This window comes from Macrobrachium nipponense, chromosome 31 (assembly GCF_015104395.2).
Source record: "Macrobrachium nipponense isolate FS-2020 chromosome 31, ASM1510439v2, whole genome shotgun sequence".
Taxonomy (NCBI): Eukaryota; Metazoa; Arthropoda; class Malacostraca; order Decapoda; family Palaemonidae; genus Macrobrachium; species Macrobrachium nipponense.
The window spans coordinates 11052829-11070328 of NC_061093.1; the positions used below are offsets into that span (position 1 = coordinate 11052829).

At 37.1% G+C, this 17500-nt stretch overlaps 1 protein-coding gene across 1 annotated transcript in view; it reads left to right on the forward strand.

The window, feature by feature from the left end:
* The first annotated feature begins 16289 nt into the window (after nt 1-16289).
* The window catches only part of LOC135206466 (uncharacterized), an 18169-nt gene continuing 16958 nt past the window's right edge, over nt 16290-17500 (forward strand). The window contains exon 1 of the mRNA XM_064237842.1: nt 16290-16358. Coding sequence (XP_064093912.1) covers nt 16335-16358 — 24 coding nt within the window. The 5' untranslated portion in view covers nt 16290-16334. The remainder of the gene's footprint in view (nt 16359-17500) is intronic.

Consider the following 17500-nt stretch of genomic DNA (forward strand, 5'->3'; position numbering starts at 1 on the left):
GAAGAGCGAAAAGTTGACTTTGTTAATTGGTTGTAAGAATAACGAAACTTATTACAATAACGCTGACAGTTTATATCCTTTTTCGTGCTTTCAATATCTAGAGAGAGAAAACGATTGATTTTTTTTAGTTATTCTGGAATTTCTTTAATATTCAAATGTGTGTTAAGTACCTCTCGTGCCTTCAGAGTTCTTATCTTTTTTCGTGCACGTCCCTAAGTATAGTGTTTTGAAAGAGTGATGGCGAAAGGCTTCCAGGAAACAGATTTAATATCTAGAGAGAGAAAACGATTGATTTTTTATTTATTCTGGGAATTTCTTTTCATATTCAAATGTATGTTAATTACTTCTCTTGCCTTCAGAGCTCATATATTTTTTCTTGCAATTCCGTTAGTATTGTCCTTTGAGTGATGGCGAAAGGCTTGCAGGAAATAGATTTAATATCTAGAGAGATGAAATCGATTGATTTTTTTTTATTTATTCTGGAATTTTCTTTCATATTCAAACGTGTGTTAAGTTGGTAAAGTTGGTACTCTTGCTTCTAACAGTCATCCAGATGACAACGGCTGGGTGTGTGTCTTCGAGCCGGTGGAAGAAGAAGTGAAGGAAGAGGACTCCGACGCAGACAACGGACCAAAAGCGACGCCAGAGGAGGCCGAGGAAGACGAGGAAGCCCCTGAAGGAGACGATGGAGAGGAGGCTGCAAACTCGAGGAGGAATGGAACAGAGGAAGAGGAGGAACAGTGGTAGCTGAAGAAAATCAAAAAGGGTCGGAAGGGCAGCAAGAAGGCAGTATGAATTAACCGGGCCGATTCCAGGTGAGTTACGTCTCAAATATTTTTTCTTATTTCCAGCTCAGACATGATGAACACTCGGGGGGGGGGGTGGGGGCGTGTGGGGGACTCGACCTCAAAAGGTTGGGTGGTTACGTCTTTTATGTCTAGCAATTTATAAATTCATGATCAAAGACAAATACGTAGAAGCCTGCATATTTATATCATACCTATCTGTGTCTATTTTCACAAATCCCGGAAATGAGCAGCAAAAATTGATATATATAGAGATATTCTATATATCCTCAAATATGCATTCTTACACACACACACATTATATATATATATATATATATATATATATATATATATCATATATATATTGTATGTATGTATACATATATATACATATATATGATATATATATATACATATATGTATATGTGTGTGTGTGGATGTATGTATGTACGTATGTGTATGTATGCGCCACATACACTTTTACATGCATTGAGCAATTTCAACCAAACTTGGTACTATATATAACCTAGCTTCAAGGAAAGAATACTGTTGGTGTAAATCATCACTGCACCAAAGGGGGTTTGACGGGAGCAGGTGGGAAAGGGAGTGGAAAGTAAAGTAAAAATGACTGAAAACCAACCACAGACCATTAGTGTCTAATCCTTCGTTTTTGAGGTTGCTGGGATTGATAGTGTCACTCCCCAAACGCTTTTAAGTCCAAACTCAGCCCCAAGAGGAAGGAGCAGTGAGAATGGCTGGGAAGGGAACGACAGATATTGTCTTAACTCATAGTATTTCATGTCACTGAGATGACTAGTGACACTCCCGATGCCCTTCAAGTCAAGTTCAGCCCCCGTAGGAAGGGCGGTTGAAGTAGGGTTGAAAAATAAAATGTCCAAAATGATTGCATATCAGTGTCTAATCTATAGTTTTTTGAGGTCGCTGGGATGAACAGAGACGCTCCCGATGCCCTTCAAGCCCAAATAGGAAATGGGGTGAGAAGTGATGAAATATAAAAATGTCGAAATGTTAGGCAATGTAACTGTAGCTATTATCTTAACAGGAAAGGGAGAGAGTGAGAGAGAGAGAGAGTAGAGGGGGTTTGGGAGGAGAGAGGAGAGTTTATTGGTTGTCATTCAGAACATTTACCTGGTTCAGCGCCCAGGTTTTGGTCAACTAGTTGTGTGTGTGTATATATATCTTAGATATATATTATATATATGTATATTATCTATATATATATATATATAAAATTCTATAATATAATATGAATATAAATATATATATATCATAATATATATATATATTATTAATATAATATAGTCTGATATCTAATATGTTGGTGTGGTGGTCCGTTATTCCACGTCGCTGTGATTCATAATATTATGCATTAAGCCACAAATGTCCTTTAATATCTAAAACACTCTACCTCGGAATTGAATATATTTCCATGTATTGTTAAACGAAGGGGGATTTCTAAGTTGGTAAGAAATTCGTGTCTCATGGGCGCGAACCACGGAACAAGAATTCTGGACGTACAGTGAAGCTCGGTGTTTACCCACAAGGCTATCACGATATCCTTTTTGGTAATAGATCTTCGTTGTATGCCTGAATTCTTGTTTCCGTAGTTCGCGCCCATGAGCCGACGAACAAATTTCTTAAATCTTAAAAAATCCTTTTCAGTTAACATACATGAAAAACATTAATTCCGAGGTAGAGCGAATTAGATATTAAAGGAAATTTATAGCTTAATGTATATATATATATAATATATATATATATAATACCTATATATATATATATATATATATATAATTATTGTAAAGGATTTGGATGCTAAATGCTTTTAAAGAAGTTGGTTAAATTACTTTCTGGCATGAGGGGCACTTATTATAACTGCCAAATCCGTAATGGAATGTAGCATATATTTAAACAATAATGTAGGTCGCCTTTACAAGCTGGTTTTGTACATGACTTACTTACATTACTTTAGTTACACAGTGAACAATGGGGTAACTCATAGCTTGGATGCTAGCCAACGGGCAAATTAAGTGAGGCAATGACATCAAACAATCAACAAAACTATATAGGACATCTGGAGTTAGTTAGGAGATACACATGGATCGATTTCACAATGTTGACTGGAGCGCAAACTAGTAGGACAATGGATAATTAAATTAACCTCAGTTATGGCATTTTGACACAGCTTTCAAAATAATATTTCAAATGATTATGAATAACAAATGAGGAGCCTCGACCCTAATGTTAATCTTGCAATAGATAAATGGAGCCGATGGCTTGGTTTGCAAAGGAGTGAATGCCTCTTCGGACAAGAATTGAATAGGCGGTGGTTGCAGAACAATAATCGTGATTTATTTACTTAGGTCAGACCAGTAAAGAATGAACACCAGATTAAGCAACCCAAATACTCAGTAAGAGCAGGTCAGACAAATAATGCTTTCTGTTTTACATTTAAGTGAAAGTCCCATAGAATACATTGGACGCAAAGCCAAATAGTGGCACTTTTGTAATGAAACTATTTTCAAGGAACTTGTCAGAATCTGTTTTGATTCGTTAACCTGGGTGAATAATTTAAAATACAAGCCAAAGGATTATTTTTCTTTTGATCCGGTCATAAAACTTAGTTTTTCAAGAAGGAACTGAAGGACAGGGATGAAGAGGATTACCAATAAGTAGATTAAACTTTAATCTGTTGACCGTTCCGTGACCTACCCGACCTTTTTGTATTCCCTTCTGATATGTACCCACCATTCATATATAGACCCTTGCTTGTGTACTCCCATTACGGCTGCTCTATGAGCAAGGTTTCCATGTTGGCATAAGGCCAGTTAATCAATAACAACGTTGTACATCCTTAGTTGCTGTGTGTGTTTCAATGTTCCTTCGTGGCTGTAAATTTATTCACACACACATGCATATGATATATAATATATATATATATATCCTATATATATATATATATATAATATAGTATATAGTATAATATATATATATAATAATAAATATAATGTATATAATATATATGTATTATATAAATAATATTATAAAACACAACACAGACAGAGAGCATTTTCACTCTTTGATCATCAAAGGAAACCGTCTCTAAAAAGCGACGTCATCCTTTGTGATATTCACATTTATCTCCTCCCTTTCCTTGATAGATCAAGGTTAGAGAAAACTTTTGAAGCGTTTTTCCTTTTTTATTTTTAGCGAAACTGCTGAGCTTTGAGAAATCCCATACAAGGTTGGTTTATCGCAGCAGCCTGGAGGATACAACTTCGCTCTCATTCTTTTATTCCATCGAAGGTAATTTCTAGGTACGTTCTTCGCTCGTTCTATCTGTGTCGTCGTCGACGGCGCAAGTTCTTAACAGTTTCCGAATCTCGATTGCCCTTGCGATATTGAGAGAGGAGGCGTTCGATGCAAGTCTTTTAGTACACCCGGATGTTATTGCTATCTAGTTTCAAGAAGTTGTTAGGACTTTTGGGCTTTTTCCCGTCGGTACGTGTGATGGTATGCAATAAACTTAGATTCTATGAGGCAAGAAAGGTTTTTTATTTTTTGTTTTTCAAGGGTATGGGCCTGTAATGAGAAAACTTCCCAATTCAAATGAGAACAAGAACGTTTTCTTTATACAAATATTTCTGCTCTCTTTTACGTCTGAAGTCCTTTTTCCACGAACAGATTTGTTCAGTCTGCCGGTGATGCAACACTTGCGGGTGAAGTAAAGTCTCCACTTGATGAGAAATGTAAGCTTTTCCCTGTCAGTCTCATCGTGACATAAAGTGGTTCAGTAAATGGTGTAGTCGGTGGGTATGAGGCTGAACACCGGTATAAACGAATACATTATTGATTAATAATAGATCTCGTCCAGATTTCCCAAATTCAAGTGGAGGGGACTATGCTGAATGAGTGGCGAAGGCCTTAAAAACTATCCTTAGTGTCAATTTTGACTCGCTTCTTACTTTTGTGAAACACTTATTGAAAGTGTCAGCAAATGGCTTTACGGAGGTTAGATATTGTACGTAAGGCCTCATATAATCTATAACAGCGGCAAAATCAGTGCAACCTGTTTCAGGTCGTTTGTCCTTACTTTACTAGAACACTGTTCTCAGTTTCACAGATCCTTTATTTCTTGCACATTATATTCAGTTTTTTATTGTGGTCAAAATTCAAATGAAGTAGTATAAAATCATTGTATAATACATTAATAACGTATAAAAATAAAAAATCGGGCAGAAATAATGCCTTCCAATTATAACTTTTAGCTTTTTAAGATTGTTCAGCTACTGGAGCCTCTGTCAGCTGACATTACCCTACCACTTGTCTCTCTTGGTCCGCTCTGTTGTGTAATGTTTCGGCATTTTGGAGGGATTTGATAAACTAGACATTTTTAGAAAGGTTATGAAACGGGGATTCCTAAACGCATTGTTGCCAAATTTTTCTAAGTCAACACTTGGCAGCCATCCTGTAGTTTGGAAAATTGCGTCTTTACCAAACTAAATTTTCAGCTGTAAGGCTTTCCTTTTAGTCTGTAAATACAAATTCATTTATATACTCTATTATTTGTAAATCTTAACTAACACTATTTTGATTTTTTGCAAAACAGTTTTGTGATATTTGATAACACAAAAAATCCATCTAAAACTTTTGATATTGAGCAGTATCATATTTAATGCAATTTGCGAACGGTTATAGCCATAGACTGTGTATATACACCACAATATTATATCATTACTATCTCTTCAGTGACAGAAGTAACATTACGCCTTCAAACATGATAACTGTGTAGTTTTATCACACAGGTTTACATAAAAATGCAAAAAAAACATCACTACCTGAACAGGATAACTATTGTTCCTACACTCTCATGTTTATAATGAATATTTGTCACATCACCTATAACTTTGAAGATACAGATCAGATGAAGATATGACAACCAATCTATTAAAGATATAGACAGTGAAGAATTGTTAACTTTTTGTAACTATATATCAGTTATCGTGCTTAGACATCTGTATCACTCGGTTCATTAACACTTTCAAAGTCACTGACAATGGATGAAACATCATCCCTAGAGATCTTGTCATTTCACGCAGATACATGAACACTGAACACATTTCAGTTCATGGCAGGTTCACAGCAGCACATGGACATCTTTGTGTTGCACAGTTTGTCATGCAAAGGCACCTCACCATCTCCGATGGCTTCTGGTGCTGGCATACATCGTGTGGTCTTCTTTCCCACCGTTATCCCTAATACATTAAGGGGTCGGTTGCCTAATGAGCCTTTCCTTACAAAATCAGATATGGTTTTATTATTTGGGAAAGGGGTTTTTATGATCATATGCCTTTGCTGTCATCAACCGCAATTATTGACGGTGGTCGTCGCCTTTGACTTTTTAAAAAGGCCAAAAGCAAGGCAGCAGTTTCCACAGTTATTGGCTGTGGGCCTAGGCTTTAACTAGAAAGGCAGACAGCAAAGCAGCAGTGTCATCAGTTATTGGCGGTGGACCTAGCCTTTGACTAATAGGTAAGACTGCAAGGCAACAGTTTCCACAGTTACCGGCGGTAAGCCTAGCCTTTTACCAGAAAAGTAAGACTGCTAGGCAGCAGCTGGCCATTTTCGTCACCTTTACGACATGCATGATCTTCGGTGGTAGTATTCTTACACCCCTACCACAGGGTGGTGCAGGCATGCATTCCTTGGTGATGGGTCGCAACTGGCCATCCTGGCTCTTGAAGTAGCCTTGACCCAGTGGTTTCAGCAGACCTGTAGGGGCTACTGATGCCTGACCCCAAACTCTCGCCTTGATGTTTGCTCTTAACACATGCTGGTTGAATGCACCGACTGTTGGTGGAGGTTTTTTCACTCTCAATGATATGTTTTGCAGAATAGATAACCATCTGAGATCTGGAATGTTGCTGTTGTCAAAATTCTTTGGTTTGTAGGAATCAAAAACAAATCTTTCAAAGCTGACATCTGCTTCTTTGTCTCATGGTAGGATCCAGAAAAACTCCTGTAGAGCTTTCAGGAGATCTTCCGAAGCTTTCGAGTACAGGTTCAGCCAGGTGACCTTGCCAATACCAGAAAACCGACCAGTGTTGTCTGTACCAGTAAATGCAGGGAAAGATGGTAGACCCATCGCACGAGATACACCAAGAACATTCCACATCAGACCAATCTGCAGTACCCCAGATTTCATGGTGAAGGAAAGTAATCTTCAGTGGGATATCATAATTTCATTCCAGCGGAACAAGCACGTCAGTGTCTGGGGAGAAAATCATCAGTTCTGCATCAAATGGACTGCGAAGTGATGCAAGTGCTGCATGATGCATCAGCAGTGTGTCTGCCTCTTCACGGTTGTTGCTGTCACCCTGCATTCTCCTTTTGACTTTGGTCTGGCCTGCAGATGAAGGAGTCATGGATACTATATCTATCTTATCTATCATATACATACAATGGTCGGGATTTCTGGTATTGTTCATATATAGCATTGCAATAGGATATCTATTGTATTAAGTTCAGCTTGGTCAGTATTACTAAGTTGGTCAACATTGTCTTTTACCACCCACCCCAAGTCAGATGGTCCTCAGCCGTCCCTGCCTATGACTTGGTTATCTTGAATATTCCAGCTGTTTGTACTCAAGCACAAATTGCAGGCGGATATATTATCATATTATTCCAGAGTTTGTTAAAACCTCAGTTGCGACAAGAAAGTAATAAATTGTTTTAATCTTTGAACAGGAATGAGAGGTTCTGTCACTGCAATGCCTGTTGAGTACTGTATTTCAGGGTCGAGTGTACGACGTCGGAGAAGGCGTGGGCTCAGGAGTTGGTGTTGGGAACATAAGGTGTGGAGAACGGAGCCACTGAAATACGCCCAGCGTCAAAACCGCCAGTCCGCAGACTCGCTTACGACGTCCATCTTATCAACTCCAGCTGCTGCCGTGCTCGACAATCCGAGCCGGGTTCGTTGTAAGTAAATAGGTTCTTTTAAGTCATTTTTCACTTACGGGTCCGGGTAGCCTACAACTACTTTAATGTTGTTGTTTTTGTTGTTGTGCTGTTGTGAGGGGTTGTTAGGAAAGGTGTATGGAAGAACCTAAAAAGGTCTGAAAAAGGTGTTTTGCGTTGAGTTAAACTAATACAGGAATTTTATGATAGGATATTTATTTCTGATTTATTCATTAAAATTAAAATTTGAAAAAAAAATAATGTGCATGTTTAACAGTACATGAAAATTATTTCTAATAAGACATACCATATTTGTTTTAATTTTCGTTGGTGAAACAAGGCTCTATTTGACCATAGATTTTAGCACATTTTAATTCATTTGGTGCACTGAATGTAGGCTGTGTTTCTGTTCGATTATTTTGTGTTTCCACTTTATAACTGATAGTATATGAACGTGTTTAATTTGCGTCCTTTTTATTTGATCCTTGTTGTTAGAATGAGTAGTAATAAGTATGAGTATTAATGACGAACACCACTTCACGTCAAGTTTGGAATATAATGTTTACAACTCATGCAATGTGGGGGGTGGGATAATCTTGCACGTGTGCCGAGTAAGCTGGAGGTCGCATCACGCCTTGTTTTGTTTCATTTAGTTCACGAGTTCATTTATTTTTGTCCTTAAAGCTACTCCAATGGTGCCTAGAGATGTCGGCTTTTTTATGATTAATTTTTCTAAGTATTATTTTAATAATACCTGGGGAAAGTCCGATAACATTCTACAGCTAAACTTTCTTAATAAATTGAAGTTATTCTAGCATACCTGAATGAAAAAGTTGCAAAACTCGAAGTTAGGTGAAGAACGTTCTGCATAAAGGCTTCTTTTCAAAGCAGACTATCAAATTTGGTCATTGTCTTCTACCTACTACCATTGTTTTATTTTCAAACTTGATCGGCCGCTCGAACCTTTTATTGTCATCTTAACGATGTAATTAGCTTGTTATCATCGGGATTAGCTCGTTTGCCCTCAAAATCATTAGCCAGCCGTTTGGTTTCAAGGTAATTGGCTTTCCGCAGTTATGGTATTTACCAAAAGGATTCATTGTCAGTACCACGTGTAGAACAAAATCATAACCTAGGGATACTGGAACTCTCATTAGACTTCATTATTTAGATTCCATCCAATATTCTTCTTACAAGACACAGCAGTCTCCCGATGGTGAACATCTTTAGCAAATCGTAGCATGACATAAGTGATTATCCAGAGCTGGGAATTTAAAAAATCTTTATTGCAGTTGGAGTTCTTGGCATTGCACATCCTTGTTTCTACTGAGCTTGGCTATAATTTTGTACATTTTTAAACAGTAGTTCAGTGTACTTACTATTTAACACTATTCTGAGCTCCAACACGATTACATTCCACAGCTTTTAAATTGCAAGGTTATATTCGAGCTACAAATGTCCTTTAATATCTAATTCGCTCTACCTCGTAATTAATATCTTTTCATGTATGTAAACCGAAGGGGAATTTTTTAGTCACTGAAGCCCTGATTTCTTCTCTGTCCGCTGGGCAGTAGTTCGAACCCACGAGCCCACGAGAGGACAAAATTATTATCAACTAAAAATTCCCCTTCGGTTTACATAAATGAAAATATTAATTCCGAGGTAGGAGATTTGTAGTTCGAATAATTATATGAATCACGGTGATGTGGTAATTATTCATTCATATATATAATATATAATATTCTAATATATATTATATAATATATTATATATAATATATTGATATATATATTGTGTGTGCTTGTGTGATTCTTATCACTTCACCGTGGTTCATAAGTTTACAAATGTCCTTTAATATCTAATCCGTTCTACCTCGGAATTAATATATTTTCATATATGTTAACCGAAGGGTTATTTTTTTTAGTTGATACGAAATTCGTCGGCTCATGGGCACGAACCACGGAACCAAGAATTGAGCTTCACTGTACGTCCTGAATTCTTGATTCTGTGGTTCACGCCCATGAGCCGACGAATTTCTTAAATATTAAAAATTTCCCCTTCAGTTAAATATATAAAGTAATATTAATTCCGAGGTAGAGGCGGATTAGATTATTCAAGGACATTTGTAGCTGAATACAAATAAATGTGTGTGTATGTGTGTGTGCGTGTGTGCATGTACGTGTTTGTTTGTATGTACTGTGTGTGCGTGTGTAAATTTTTTTACCAGTATCTGCAATAGATACATCCACATAAGAAATTCCATAACGTAATGTCTGCAACAGACACTTACACAAGATGACAACAATCTGATGTTTGCAACAAATGCGCCAAGAGAAATGACAGTATTATGAAATGTGGTATCTGAAAACATAGACCCACATCAGAAATAACTAGATCATAACATCTTGTATCTGCAGCAAATCTACTCACATCAGAAATCTCAAAATTGTACCATTGGAAACTGCAACAAATACACCCACATCAGAAATCTCAAAATTATAACATGGGTTATCTATAATAGTCACATCCTTATCAAAAGTCACAAAAAATTATAACATCTGATATCTCCGACAGATAAAGCCACGTCAGAAATTCCAAAATTATAACCATCTTTTATGGCCAAAGATACACCCACAGGTTACGGTATCCACGAAGCAGAGGGATAGGTTAGTGTATTGGTAGTACAAGCTAGAAGAGGCTACACTTAAAGCAGACAGATAATTATAAATACTTATAAGCTACTTCAAGCCAGGAGGTGGGTATAATAAATCCGAGGTCGGCAAATTCAGTTTGGGGTAAACAAACAAGAAAGAAAAGCTGGCAGAATTCCAGATGAATTGAAGATGACGGTCTATTGGACCGTTATCATGCGGTCTAAAACAGGAGCAATATTAAAATGAAGAGGAACAGAAGCTGGAGCAAACAAAACGGAATTTTTTGGGGCTCGGATCTTGCTGTGTGAGGAGAATGAAAAAATGAGAAATGAGTTGTTTGGGATGGTAAATGGGGTTGGATTCCTATTTTTAGAGTATCAAGATTTTGGATGTGTACAAGACAGATGGTATGGGGATGTGGTACAAGACTGATGGTATGGGGATGTGGTACGCGATTGAGATGTATGGGGGATGTGGTACGAGATTGAGATGGTATGGGGATGTGGTACACGACTGAGATGGTATGGGGATGGTGTACGAGATTGAGATGGTATGGGGATGTGGTATAAGACTGAGATGGTATGGGGTGGATGGTGGTACGAGATTGAGATGGTATGGGGATGTTGTAAAAGATTGAGATGGTTTGGGGATATGGTACAAGAATAAGATGTATTGGGATGTGGTAAGGTTAAGTGAAAGTGAAAGAGCAGGAATAGTAAAAGGTCTTGGTTGGAGCCAAATGGATTAAGTGAAGAGAGAGATAAATGAATGAAGCTTTATAGAAAGTTTCAGTGGAAAAAATGCTTTCAATACAAACAGTTGGACCAAACCAACCCCTCAGGTTAGTGGTAGTGGTAGGGATGGAGTATTGGAAGATTTTCGCTCCAGTTATGAGGAAAAGATTCTTTAACTTTGAAATTGTAGGCAACTTTTCTATTTCCATTGGAGACATGGTGTTGTGAAATCTTTGCCTTAAAAGCTACATCCTAGACTCAGCACATTAAAAATAATTTTTCAGTACTACTGAATTCGTTGTTTTTACTCTATTAATGGAATTAAGGCTTATCGTTTGAATATATTATAATATTGTGAGTATGTGGTGTGTGTGTGGTTTGTGGGTATTGTATACTATATCTGAAGCAATACTCCAAACTATTAGAATGTATAAGATTTAAAAAGAAACCTTAAAGTTAAATGAAAATGCCCAACAATTGGTTTTAAAATGTGAAATTAATTCAATCCAATTGCAGCTCCTAGATTCGTTAAGATACAACTTAAGAGTTAGTTAATCAATCAAATAGTGAAGGCAAAAGCATGCAAACCAAACAAAGTATGTAAATGTACTCCAAAGTTTTCACCGCAAAATCAAATTTTGAAAAGAATTGAAACTGGTCAAATGCAAAGTAAAAAGTACACCCATGAAAAACAACATTGTAAAAGTAAGCATCAATGTATTTTGCTGGAAATATAACAATACCTTTGCAGAAGCTGCAGCGTAAAAAATATACACATTCACTGGACTTACTGAGGCACAATTACCACCCTTACACACACTGCTACAAAGCTAAATGTTGAATTTCACAGTATGAAAATGGAGAGAGAGAGAGAGAGAGAGAAACACCAGGTGCAAACGGTATCTAGGATAAGAAGGAACATTTTTTCATTTTTTTAGGATAATTGAAAAGGAAACCACCTTTTTTGATTCCAAGTTAAAAGCAAAACAACCGGGTGACGTCAGTATTAAAAGCAAACGTTTTTGTCCCAAGCCAAGATCCTCAGAATATTGCCGCAACTTAACTCGTTCAAGAACTTGAGGGAAAACCGCCTTAACACGTTCTTCGCAGCCCAGCCGGTGGCTCATTATAATTGACAGGTTTTTGAAAACAAAACGAAGAGAGCGAGGCTCTGTCACTAACTGATGATGACATGTAACTCCCAACAAAGTGACGGAGACAAAATCTTTATGACAACGAAGCCTCCAGCTGTCAACATAAAGCTAACCGACTGACTCGCAATACTGACAGCTCAGATCTCTCCTTTAACGTTATTCTAATCTTGTGAAATCTGTTATACATTACATGCGATACTACAATAATTATATATCTTAGTTTAACCAGACCACTGAGCTGATTTAACAGCTCTCCTAAGGCTGGCCCGAAGGATTAGAATATTTTCTACGTGGCTAGGAACCAACTGGTTACCTAGCAACGGGACCTACTACAGCTTATTGTGGGATCCGAACCGATTTTATCGACAAAATTAATTTCTAATCACCACAAATACATTCGCTCTGATTCTACGTTGGCAGCGGGGAATCGGACTCGCGACTACCGAATCGGTGGCGAGTACGTACCCCACTCGTTCCAACGACGGAACTAAAATGCGGGATGACTACAATGCTAGACGTAACAGTACTGGGTGGGATGTACATTTTAAAGGCAATGTCATTATATATACTATATATATATATATATATATATATATATATATTATAATATATATATGTATGTATAGTATATATATGTGTGTGTGTGTAAATACGTTATATATATATATATATATATATATATATATATATATATATATATATATATATATATTATATATAATATATACTATATAATTTATTTATTTATGTATTATTATATTATATATATATATATATATAATTTATTTATTTATGTATATATATATATATATATATATATATATATATATATGATATTGCCTTTAGATATACACGTTATATATTTTCTCCTCGAAGTCTTTTAGGTTAATATGAAAAGATAGTACTTCTTTGAAGTTTGTTATCCTAATGTCAGGGAATAAAGTTTTCTTTCGGCTCTGCAGGAGCCATATGGAAATACAGTTTTTCTTATACTTGGCAGAAATATGGAAAATGTATATATTCTTTCGCTCTCACTTCATAACTGTCAACGGCTTAACAACAGTGTTCTTTCGCTCAAATTCTGATATTTTTGGGTTGCAACATTAATTATGTTCTCGTGTTATGGTCAAGAAGTCAAAGATAAATTCTTCCTCTTTCTAGGTTTCATGATTTAGGTTTTGGTAGTTGTCGTAGCACCCTTTTCTTTGAGATTTTGAAGTTTTAAGGATAAAGAATCGCCTTCGTATCCTTACCAGGAGTGTGCGACCACTGTCTTAGAAAATTCGCTTATTTTTTGTTTTCATTTTTTCTCTCGACTCGTGGTGTTAGTTCATTATACTCCCAAATAAAACCCAGTGACATTCTTCCAGCTTCAAATAGAGGTCTCGCGGAATCAATACTATTACCATCTCTGTTAGGTAGGAAAGAAGTTTTTCTCTCTCTTTTTTTTTTTTTTTACACCAGCGAGAAAGGACAATTTTCTTCTATTTATGAAGTACTGCTATCTCCACATTGAGCGCTGACATGAAATGAGCGCTGAAGAACTATAATTACCCATTGAAAAAGACTTGTTATATTAGCACTTGGACAATTTACCGATGGTTGTTACTTTTCTTTTTTATTAAAGAACATAAAGGAAAATATAAATGGATGGCAATACTACAAGCAACCTAATGTGTTAAAACCAGTAATCCATGTTTTCGGAAAATGTTATGTGTACGCATAATACACTGCATCACCTTCTTAGCGCCGTTTGGCATAATATGCTTAGGACATCGATTAAGAATTGTCACTAATGCATTAAGCTTGTCACATTGCTGAGACCCAAATATATTTCTCTCTCTCTCTCTCTCTCTCTCTCTCTCTCTCTCTCTCTCTCGCTCTCTCTCTCTCTCTCTCTCTCTCTCTCTGAGGATTGCAACTGTATGGTATTTTCTTAGATTCAGTTCCAAGCTATATGGAAGTATTTTGTACATGACGTGAAACTGCTGAAATGTGATATATTATGAAATAGGGATATCTTAACGTCCTTATCTCTTAATGTATTCTCTCATTGCAGTTCAAGATCTGGTTACGTTTATATTTAACGTTACTTATATTTAACTTTACTTAACCTTCACCGTATTAGTATCTATGTCATTTACAACTGACGTGATTGAATCTTTTTGGCCAATTAATTCACTTGTATAGATATACAAAAGCAATTTGTATCAGAGCTCGTTTTGGGTGTCATACAGTTATACAGTTATACTAAAATGTCATATTTTATGTGCTCTTTTTCATTAACTTTCCACCAGTGGTCCGTGTATAGCTGTGACGCCCTGGCCTCATCGTGCTCCGCCTGCGTGGGCGTCAACGCCTCCTTCGAATGTGGCTGGTGTGAAGCATCCGACACTTGCACTACTCACGCCCATTGCACGGGGACGTCGTGGATCAGCCATGGGCGGTCGTGCTACAGCGAAGATCACCCTAAGAAGCTGCACCGAGACTCCCTGCAGACTGCTGCAGCTCAAGACAATCCTCTGGTAGGCTTAGGGGAGCCGATGGAAAAGCATCCCGACCACCCCGCTCGAGTCCCCACTTGGAAGACCTCGACTTCTCACCCGAAGTGAGGCTCTGTTTCTGTTGACTTCATGAAGGGGATTGACCAAAAAACGACGCTTATTTTGACGCAGCATTAGCCAAACTTACAGGAGGCTCATGTTTCGAACAGAGCGAGAGTGGTCCGCCACAAGTTTGACAGACTTGTGTATGTTATATGCAGTTCGATGAATTTCGTCTGTTGTTCATTGTCATCTTTGTCTGATGCATCACATACATCTCAATGAGCATTGTTCTTGCTACTGAGGTATTACTTTTCACAGAATCTCCAAGCCTTTCTTAAGATATATGACTGTTCATTTTTCAGATATTTTGCGAAACTGTAAGATATTCCTGCTTTCCCTAGTGATCTGTACACTTCTCACAAAATGCACCTTAGTCCATGTTTTGATAGTAAGCAACAGTTAACCTAACGCGACGGAATCCAGTTCGTCATTGAGTTCGTTCAAGTTCTCCATATGTTCTGTCCTTAGTGAAGAGTTTTCGACTCCTTGTGTTTGAGTATGTTCCTGTCCCATTTGTGAATACAGTTAATTTTAAAGTAGTACCGGGTCTTTGTGTTAAGATGGCTTCTAGTATGTCCGTTAAAATAAACTCTGATCACTGTTAAAGTAGATATTTCGCACTAAAATTGCATTAATTCTATGTTGGAACTAACCGTATTCTTCTGTCGCATAGTGTTAGTCACGTTGTTATAATCGCCCTGGATTAACCATTCAGCAAACTAAACATGTGCTTTGGGGCTCAAATTGCGTACGTTTAGCAAATATGAATATCCCAAATTGTCCTGTTTTTTTTATATGAGTTCCATCTTAAAATGCACTTTTTGTGATAAAACTATTATAAAAAAAAACAAGTATAACAGTTTTGGTGGCTTTTTCTTGAGTTTTAAGTAACAAAATCAGCAGTGTTAAGCCTAATTATAGGGGTTTCAATTACTCGCGGGTTCTAGCTTTTCACGGGGTGTCTTGATACCCATCCCCCGCGAATACAGGAAGAACACTGTGTGTGTGTGTATATATATATATATATATATATATATATATATATATATATATATATATATATATATATATATATATATATAATAATTACAAGTGTCTCATTTTCTAAAGTTTTGATTTTTCTAAAACTCCAAGACTGTCAATGGCAATCCCAAATGTCCCCATGGCAGTGTGCCACCCATGACCCAGGCCCTCTCATGGGGCTTCTTTCTTTGAACTCCCAACAGATCTGGAAGCCATGGACAGCCTGCTCGACAGTCCGCAGATAGAACACCTGGTTTGAAGAAGATCGAGCAGAGGCCGGAGGCAGAAAGCAAGAGGCAAAGGGCAGAAGAAAAAAAGAATGGCAAGAAGAAGAACATGAGATCCTTAGGAGGCGGAGAAGCTGGCATGACAGATGAAGAAGCAAACAGTATGATCAATGATTCGGAGGACACCAGCGTTGGTGAGGGGGAAGTTTCTTACTTTGTCTGTTGTCATAAAATGCTAGTGGTAATAGCTGTTTGTTGGCATAAAATGCTAGTGGTAGTAGTTGTCCTGTTGTCATAAAAATGCTAGTGGTAGTAGCTTGTCTGTTGTCATAAAAATGTTAGTGGTAGTAGCTGTCTGTTTGTCATAAAAATGCTAGTTGTAGTAGTTGTCCTGTGTCATAAAGAAAAACAATGCTAGTGGTAGTATTGTCTGTGTCAAAAAATGCTAGTGGTAGTAGTTGTCCTGTTTGTCATAAAAAATGCTAGTGGTAGTAAAAAGCTTGTTTGTTGTCATAAAAATGCTAGTGGTAGTAGCTGTTTGTTGTCATAAAAATGCTAGTGGTAATAGCTGTTTGTTGGCATAAAAATGCTAGTGGTAGTAGCTGTCCCCTTTTGTTGTCATAAAATGCTAGTGGTAGTAGTTGTCTGTTGTCATAAAAATGTTAGTGGTAGTAGCTGTCTGTTGTCATAAAAATGTTAGTGGTAGTAGTTTGTCTGTTGTCATAAATGCTAGTGGTAGTAGCTGTCTGTTGTCATAAAAATGCTAGTGGTAGTAGCTGTCTGTTGTCATAAAATGCTAGTGGTAGTAGCTGTTTGTTGTCATAAAAATGCTAGTGGTAGTAGTTGTCTGTTTTGTCCATAAAATGCTAGTGGTAGTAGCTGTCTGTTGTCATAAAAATGCTAGTGGTAGTAGCTGTCCTGTTGTCATAAATGCTAGTGGTAGTAGCTGTCTGTTGTCATAAAAAATGCTAGTGGTAGTAGTTGTCTGTTGTCATAAAAATGCTAGTGGTAGTAGTTGTCTGTTTGTCATAAAAATGCTAGTGGTAGTAGTTGTCTGTTGTCATAAAAATGCTAGTGGTAGTAGTTGTCTGTTTGTCATAAAATGCTAGTGGTAGTAGCTGTTTGTTGTCATAAAAATGGTTAGTGGTAGTAGCTGTCTGTTGTCATAAAATGCTAGTGGTAGTAGTTGTCTGTTGTCATAAAAATGCTAGTGGTAGTAGCTGTCTGTTGTCATAAAAATGCTAGTAGGTATAGTTGTCTGTTGTCATAAAAATGCTAGTGGTATTAGCTGTCTGTTTGTCATAAAAATGCTAGTGGTAGTAGTTTGTCTGTTTGT